Source organism: Arachis hypogaea, chromosome 12, assembly GCF_003086295.3.
Source record: "Arachis hypogaea cultivar Tifrunner chromosome 12, arahy.Tifrunner.gnm2.J5K5, whole genome shotgun sequence".
NCBI classification, from domain to species: Eukaryota; Viridiplantae; Streptophyta; class Magnoliopsida; order Fabales; family Fabaceae; genus Arachis; species Arachis hypogaea.
This window is the reverse complement of record NC_092047.1, coordinates 100,052,273-100,061,428: the sequence shown is the minus strand read 5'-3', so window position 1 is coordinate 100,061,428 and position 9,156 is coordinate 100,052,273. Positions and strand designations below refer to the sequence as shown.

The 9,156-nt window shown below is 32.6% G+C and overlaps 1 protein-coding gene across 1 annotated transcript; it reads right to left on the bottom strand.

The window, feature by feature from the left end:
* Positions 1-1,738: 1,738 nt before the first annotated feature.
* On the bottom strand, positions 1,739-7,730 carry LOC112727863 (uricase-2 isozyme 2). Its single transcript, XM_072209559.1, has 8 exons — positions 7,245-7,730; positions 6,523-6,615; positions 5,796-5,871; positions 5,325-5,432; positions 4,226-4,319; positions 3,727-3,900; positions 3,469-3,559; positions 1,739-2,067 (listed from the first exon to the last, which is right to left on the bottom strand). The coding sequence occupies exons 1-8, from the start codon at positions 7,446-7,448 to the stop codon at positions 1,984-1,986; spliced, it is 924 nt and encodes a 307-aa protein (XP_072065660.1). The 5' UTR covers positions 7,449-7,730; the 3' UTR covers positions 1,739-1,983.
* Positions 7,731-9,156: the final 1,426 nt, after the last annotated feature.

Below are 9,156 nucleotides of genomic sequence, written 5' to 3'. Positions count from 1 at the left end.
ATAAAAGAAAAACTGTTGTGCAAGTGCATAAAATGATAAAATACATATTCAGAAGACCCCTCACAAATTATCACTCAAGTCATTTGGCAACACTTTATTCCGCTTCTCTATAGTTAATTAATTATGGTGAATAATTTGATGAAATAAATTTGAGAATATGTAATTAGAAAAAAAAATACTAAATTCGTTTAAGCTTCATTATAATTTTTCTTAATATATTTTGATTCACATGGGCGCCTAATAACCTCCGGAAAAAGAATAATGTAATGAGAAATTTCTACAGAATGAAATAAAATAGTATATACCATTTGTGGAACTTGAATTAAAACAATTTAAAAAGAAAAGGAAACAGTAAAAACATATAGTATTATCAAAGAAATAACCAAATGGATCCTCTCCATTTTTTTTGTCACTGGAGAGAATACAGTGTAATCTCCCACCTTCAATTTTTCAAGTGGGACCAAAAATAAATGAGAGAGAGAATGCAATGAAGGGTGAGATCTTCCACTGGATACCATCCAGTTTTTTTTCCACTGGAGAGGATCCACTCCCAAGAAATAATGAAGCACAATTCAAACACCAGCTAAGAAAGCAGATAGAAATACAAAAAAAAATCGAAAATTAACTTGGTAGGGCTTGTAGACTTATAGGCCAGCCCTATTTTGATTTTTGTTGGAAGGACTTAATTAGGGCTAGACTTACAAAATATGATTTTGTAATTTTTAAGGTTGTGGGCTAGAATTATTTTGGAGGGTTGAAGGCTAACCCTAAGCTTTGGACTAAATTGACACTTTTACTAACACTCTAGGTTTACTCTAGTGGAGGTCGCAAGCTAAAATGCTCTACATTGTAACGTAGGCAAACGACATTGAAATTACAAACTCTATCCAAAAATGATGTTAAGGAAACAAATCTTCAGTTCCTAAATTTTATGGGCAACCTAGCTCAAAATACAGGGCAAAACTAAAACTTTCCTATCTCACAGATCAACTTCCTATTAGTTTATTCAAATATGAATATAACTCCTTAGAGACCTCTAACAGAGTTGATTTTAGACAGGGATATACTAGAAACACCAAGTTTCCTATTAGTTTTGTGCACTTAAGAAGTCTTAGGCAACAAACTTCCAAAATCCATAGTTAAGGGTAAGAATATACTAGAGACAATAAGCTTTCTAATGATTTTGCTCTCATGTGAATCCAAGCATCATGGAATTAATTGTGTTCTTTAGAAGTTGGCTATTCTTTTTTTTATACTAGTAGCTTTCTTATTTTTTAGCTATATATGCTTGTTCACTCTCGCTTGTTATTATGAACTCGTTATAATTGTTACTTCTGCTACTACTTTGCTTCTATCTTAGTTCGAACTAAGAACACCTGAAGAGTTCTCGACCTGGATTAGACTCCCATTTGCCAATGGTCAAACTTCTGCAAGCTAGAAAAAAATAGTTGCGTTAATGTGAAATTCAGCGACGATGGATCCAGACTCGTGGTGACAAAATCCAACTCGGTGATTAGCATATATGATTTGCATGAGTGGCAAAGAGATTCAGTCATTTGAAGTGCCAAACGTGACTTTTGATATCTTGCCCCCTTTGGAACGAACTTGCAAATGTTTCAAACACTTTCGGCACCACAAGACAAGACAATATCACGTTGAGGAATCTCAAAAGAACCTGACAAAAACTTGGTATATACTATATACATGCATGAATGATGAAAACAAGAGAATGTTTCCGTTTTGTAGAGGATAACAATATCAGCCATTACTAATTAACATTAATCCATATTTTCCCATAATGATATCCGGAATTTCTCTTTATGTTCAGATTTTCAAACTGGCCATACCAAGCAGTTCTTGCCTATACATTTTATTCTGAAGAAAGGGCATGTAAAGAAACAGCTGGAAAAGCATAACCAACATTATTTATATATAACATGTTATTTTGATCAGAAAGGATGATCTGTGGTGTTTCAGCAGTTCCTACATCTTTGACCAAAAGCGGCTCAATGTAGCTTGAATAGACCCATGTGGCTCGTCCGTGGGTAAGTATACATCATCGTTAAACTGCACAAACACCATCATTTAACAGCTTTAAGATATTAAATTAGGGTTTAAACTACCTATGCATTGGAAGCAAATTCCAATACATTGCATTCAAAATTTTATTTATATTATTCATCATACCAGAAGTTTTCATAAAAGGGGGATTACACACTACTATTCTGTATCTTTTTATCTGTCACTTTGCTTAAACGCACAATTATTAAAAACTATAAATCAAGAGTGCCTAAAGAAGTTACCAAACAATAACAATAACAATAATAAGAAGGATTCCGCTAGGGACCAACTTGGGATATAGCCAATTATAGCCAATTAGTTGAAAAATGTTATTTACATAAAAAAAAATAAAACAACTCCTCACTACTCCCCATTTTCTGGAATTTCAAAATTAGAAACAAATAAGAGTTAACTGAATTGGCTTATGCTATAATTGGTTCCCTAGAGTTTCTCTAATAATAATAATAATAAACTTGCTGATGAGGAGAGTTGAGGCAAGCTAATGTGGTCTTAATAAACTTGGACCATAAACTCGAAAAGTGAAAGGCAACATTGTAAAAATAATTCAATATAGGACTTATTATTATAGTATATTTTAATCAATGCAAATATTACTTTTGTTGCTTGACAATTTAATAGTATCTATATGGAATTAGCTTAATAATTGAATAAATATTGCATGACATAACCAGATACTTGAGTAACCAACAACAATAACCAAACTTGTACATTTGAGGACATAACCAATCGAAATATAAACACATAAGATTGCTAATAGGATCAAGAGTATATCAGTTTTTTCAAAGTTTATGCAAGTTAGCTTGTTTTTGGATGGTAAGCTTGTAAGACTGTAAAACCACGAGAATGTAAAACCGAACTTGTCAATTCACAACCGTGGTTCTTTACCATTCACTCAACATTCATACTACCCCAGTCAATTCACAACTGTGGTTGTTTACCATTCTTTGGTATTTATGATTGGAATGATCGAAAGTGATGGAATGGTGGGGAATGAAATGAAGGCTTCAACTTATGTGGCACATAGTGGAGGTGGACCTTTATGGTCTGAGGACTTGCATGAATTCATGAAAGAGTATTCAGTTTCACTGTTGGATACTTAATAATAGAATAGAATAGAACAAAATGGCATTGGATTGAATCCATTCTAATCTATTGAATATTCTTATTTTCCGATCTCTCCAAATTTGGGCAAAAGGAGAAGAAAGTGCAAGCTACTAAAATTTCTTATTCTTCATCTTCTATAATTCTATTTACAGAAAACAGAGATGAAATTTCTTCCATTTCATGCTTTGATATCTTAAAAATGGGAAAATGTAAAATTATTCCATTTCATTCTATTCATTGGTTCTATTAATGTAGTGAACTCTTAGGGAAAAGAGGGAATACCTTTACAATTTGACCACCTGTATTTGAGATATTGACTGGTAGGAAATGAATATTTGGCATCTTTAGTTGAACAGAATCTATGTCAGGAAATCTGAAGCATAAAGTTAATTGTCAGACCCTACTTGATTGAACTAAAGAATAAATTTGAAGCACGTAGGAAATAAACACAAACTGATTGCGCGTTCTACACTGAGGTGCAGAGTGGATAAAGAAGCATCGATTGCCTCCCTAAACAGGGAGAGTATTGAAGAGAGATACCTGTTCAATGTGGCCCTTGCCATTTGATAGAGAGTGTTTTGAACAGATGGGCTGTACACCCCCACATTCGGTGGACCGAAAAAGGTTTCAAGCAGAACTCTTTTAACATCGTCGTACCTCTCCACAAAGTAAAGTGGCTTCTGTGGGACGCTGCTTAGTGATTCATAAGAGTACCTACAATTTACATTAGAAGCATGACTCTATTTCCACATTTAACTATTGGTGGCAATAGTTATTGCGATATTACAACTTCTCTCCATGATGGTGCTAAATAATCCTAATGATGCTCAATAAAAATCTTTTTATTAATAAACGATAACTGAAGTGTAATAAAGTTGCTTAAAAGTCAGAATTAAGCCTGCAAGATATCTATGTGATTTAGGTGATTGATTTAAATCGCATAACTCTTTCCGACACCAGAAACTATTTCTGTTTTTACCTCTTCATTAAGATTCACTAATAGGGAAAAAAAAGGTCTAAGGAAACAATGAAGTCTTACCTCCACAGACCAGTTACTTCTGTTGCCAGCATCCTTTCACGTGTTTCAGGAAGAGCCGTGTACTTGTCTCGTATAAACCCTTCAAAACCAGACTGCTCACAACAAATCCAAACTAAAGTTAGAACAAAAATAAGGGATTGTATATAACAATCTTGCTTTTAACTCTGTAAATCAAAGGGAGACCAATAGCAGCTACTATTTCGTAAAAGCGGGATCAGTGGAGAGTAAAAGAAAGTTGACACAATATTTGTCACAAAAACTCAGCATCATAGTATGGATGCCAGAAACCAGATCTCCAAGAAATGCTAGGTCGTTATCCATATGCTCATACAAATTTTGAAAGGTTTGAGTATTATAGTACTAAAATCAGTTTGAGTATGTTACAGATAAAAAAAAAAAAAAATTCCCAACTTTTCAAAATTTTAGTAGTCAAATTTAGAACTTGATCCTTTTTAATAGTTCCAAAGAGGTTTTCTTTCTCTTCCTCTAAATCTTATTGAAGGGGAGCCTTAGAGCAATAGTTGAGTTGTCTCTGTACCTCAAGGTCACAGGTTCAAGCTGTCGAAACAGCCACTGATAACATTCATCCTTTAGATGCGGCCCTTCCTAGGACCTGCGTTAACACAGGATGCTTGTGCATCGGGCTGCCCCTTTCCTCTAAACATTATTGGGCATTTAATAAACTCTAGAACATTTTTATAAATAAAAATTCTTCAGGTTCTTTAAAAATTTTTTTTTTAGAAAAATCTACGTTGATGATCCTTCTTATAGATATAGATCTATTATATATAATTGCAAATATACTTTTTTGTGTTTCTGTTATCGATACCTACTTTATACATTTGATATTCTTTCCAGCGTTAGGGGGATAGAAGAAGGGGATCACGAGCAGGAAAAGGAATTTCCTTTCAACTCAAAACCATATCATGCCATGCTTCTCCTATAATTGTGAAACCATAATATCAAAGTAATCGCCAACTATAATATTTTAGAAGAATTTGGACCCAAAACAAAATACTGTTTAAGAGATTATGTATTACATACACAGGAAATATTATATCAAAATCAAAGTACAGGTTTCTATATAGCATACTTAACTTAGTAGTTTTCAGCACTGATAATCCTTCAACACCAGAAGTCAACTGTAGAGCACCAGACTTTTTTACTATTGCCTCAACTGTATGCCTCTCAGATCCAAGTTTGAAACCTTATAAAAATAAAATCAAAGGACTTGAGGGCTGAAAAGAAACAAACTGGAATTTATTACTGAATCACGGAATCTAAATTAGCTACACCAGTATTCAACACAGCATCAAGGCAGAAAAATATGATGAAAGTGGGATTTTTCCATTTTGACAATCTAATGAAATGTTTCACTCAAATTGCTAGTTCCACTAAAGGTGCAAAAAAGCAAGAAGTGAAATACAAATTTGAAATATGTTAGGCAACCAAAATTGTTTGCCAAATATTACAAATTGTATAACCAAAAGCAATTAGAAAAGGGTACAATCTATGAACTATACCATATTGAAACAAATACTATTGTAGAATGTAACATAGTCTAACAAACCATGCATATGAGGTTGCCCATCCGCGATGATGCGTTCCCATGGCTTTTCCACAATGTTTACAATAGCTGTAGTAACCTGTGAAAAGCCATAAAGCAACAAAAAACTATGGGGAGGAAGACAATATAACAACAACAATAATAACAAAGTCTTATCCCACTAGATGGGTAGACTACATAGATTAAACGACACCATTGTACCCTATCATATATCATGTTTACAGTGAAACTGTTTATACATAGATCTCCTTTGACTAAACCTAGTAAAAGGTCTTTTTAGATCTTCCTCGTATCTATCTTCCTGATCCACCTTCATAACTGGATATTCCGTCGATCTTCTCCTCATATGTTCAACGCACCTAACACGAGATTCTACCATCTTTTCAAAAGTAGGCACTACTCTAGCTTTCTCTCTTATATCCCCATTCCTTGCATTGTCTACGAGTGTTTGGACTTTGGTCAATCATTCATCTAAGCATCCTCATCTCTACCACACTAAACTTATCCTCATTGAAAAATTAGGTTAACCAACCAACGGCTTTCCTCTTAAACCTTTCCAAACTTCAATCGAAAACCATAATGTGATATAAATAATTTGGTCAAAGAAAAATTGTTAGCAAGAAAATTTTAAGAGAGAGAGTATAATGCAAGAGGATTATAAAGGATAAAAGAAAACAAATGTAGATTTATTTGAATAATGATATTATACTGTATTTTACCATTCACCGACCTGCCTATAGAATGATATAAAGTGCTTGGCAAGCTCAATAGCAAAGTTCTCAACAGAAAGTATTTCAGAGCACTCCTTGGCTTTTGCATATACCTAGCAATATTTTCATAAAAAAAAAATCAAAATTGAACAGATGTGATGGTGGAGGATGAAAGACAAATAGCAAAGATATTTAAAAATTAATACAGGAGATGTCATATCATATGCAAGCAAATTCAGGGTTGTAAACATTTTATGTGATCTGAGTTTAAATACTGGTATTATATTATAAGCATCTAAGACAGAAATACTTGCAGTTCTTGTGTTTCCAAGAAATGTAAGCAGAAAATATCGGTCTCTAATCAATATCTCTTTGTATTCTTGTCTATTTCTTTCTAGAGACAGGATCAAATCAAAACAAACCTAACATCATATCTATTTAGCCACTTCTTGAGAAAATACAATTGAAACCAACAGAAGGTACAAAGCAGCATATGAGATTCAGGCATAATTGTTTTGTTAACATTTACAATAGATCTTTTAATAGACTAAAATATTGAACTGGTAAAGTTCAGAAAAGCAAATAACTGATTTTAAATCCCATCAGAAAGTAAATAGATTCGCACTCCAAATATCAACATACAAACAGATAGATATCAGAGCTTAAAATTTTAACTTTGGATAGTGGTACAAATCACGCAGAAAATTACTAACACAGAAGAAGAGAGGAAGAAGAAGGTTACAGTGTTCTTCATGGTGTCAGTGGCAACTATATCGGAGTTGTCATCACGGAGATAAGAGTTGACACAATCCGAGAGGAGGCTGATGCCGACTCGCCACTCCACAACGTAGTGTTTTCCTTCCTTCGTCTTCCACACGCGAGCCACCCTTACCCTCTCTTTCCCATGCCTTTGCTCGAAGTTGAATCCCTCTACTCTTTCTGCCATGGGAAATTTCTCCCCTTTTCTTTTCTTTTTTGTTTTTTATTATAAGTTTAGACTTTAGACTTTAGAGTGTTCAGTGTTTGATTTGACCTGTGTGTCGATTCCGTTCCAATTTATATTGGAGATAAGACAGCAGAGATTCGCTGGTTTTGCTTTTCTCTCGGTTGGAGTCTGTGTGCGGATTACATCATCATGCTCATCCAAGTTCCAAAGACACAGGCTTTGGTTGAAAATATAACGAGAGAAGAAGACAAATAAGTTTTTTGATCTGTTGGTCAGATATTTAAATTTTTAACTATTTATAAATATATTTAAATTTTTAATCTTCTTAAAATTTAGACACATCGATTTTTTTTATTTATTTAGATTTGACAAATTTAATGAAAAAATTAAACATACTTCCATTGTATTGACTTGGCCGATATACGAATATATACTATGAGATTGTTTTTAAAATGAAAAAAATTAGACACAGAAATTTAAATGTATTTTTAAATCTTTAAGAATATAAATATCTACGGGACAAAAGATCAAAACCTAATTGTCTTTTTCTCATATATATATATTAGAATTCACTTCAAAATTAGAATTTTTTTTTAATGAATATCCAATTCGGCCTCTGACAATTTTTTCGAAAGACAACGAGATCCCTAGAAAAAAAATTACTTTTTGGCCCCTGATATTTTGTACCGTGAGACAAGTTAGTCCTTACGTCAATAATTTATTTATGGGGTTTACGGAACGTAAATACATAACACGTTAAGATGATAATGTGTCTGTTAAGTACCAACCTAAATTGAAATATTAATGAATCACCCGACCTAACCCCTAACAATTTTTAAATTTATAACTTCCTGTTTTATTTACATAGAATATGAACAATCCTAAGTGCTTTTTTCTCCTTTCTCTTTGTATAAAACTCTAACTGTGCTGCTACCATGAGCCATGAAAATCATTCTTTAGAAACTAGGAGTTGCACTCTGCATGATTATAGTGTTGGCAAAGAGAATATGAGTTGCACCTTTTTTTCTAGAAGTGTTGCAAAAGAAGAAATTTATGTCTCCAAAATATCACTGTGGCACCAAAGCGATTCTCTTACAATTTTGCACAAAATTTAATTCAGATAGGTTCTTCTTAGGATGCCCTAATTACAATGTAAGAATTGATTTATAATTTTTGCATGTAATTTTTTAAATTTAAAAATTTTATATTTTTACGATCGAAATTTTTAATTTTTCAGATCCCCATCTCACATTGTAAATATTTCAAGTAGCTAGATGCATTGTAAATATTTCAAGTAGCTAGATATATTAGTTCAAAAAATATTGATGAGAACGTTACTTTTAAGAATGTTATTTTAATGAAAAAGATATTGAAGAAGATAGAATAGTTAATAGATAGATATATTTAAAAATAACGTAGATGATTTAGTAATTTTAATGATTAATAATCATGTCTAACTAAACAAGTTAATGTGAATTATATATCAACTTATCTAAAATTTAGATAGACTAATTCATACCAAATAATTTTAAGGTATACTTGTTTAAACTCTTACAAAAATTTAAATAAAATTATGCAATAAGTTAATAAAAATCTTTGACCAATGAAACATTTTTGTGTGTGCATATATGGTGGAATAAACATTGCAAGTAAGATTCAGAACAAATACAATAAGCTTAAACACGATATTGCATTGCAAGTAAGATTT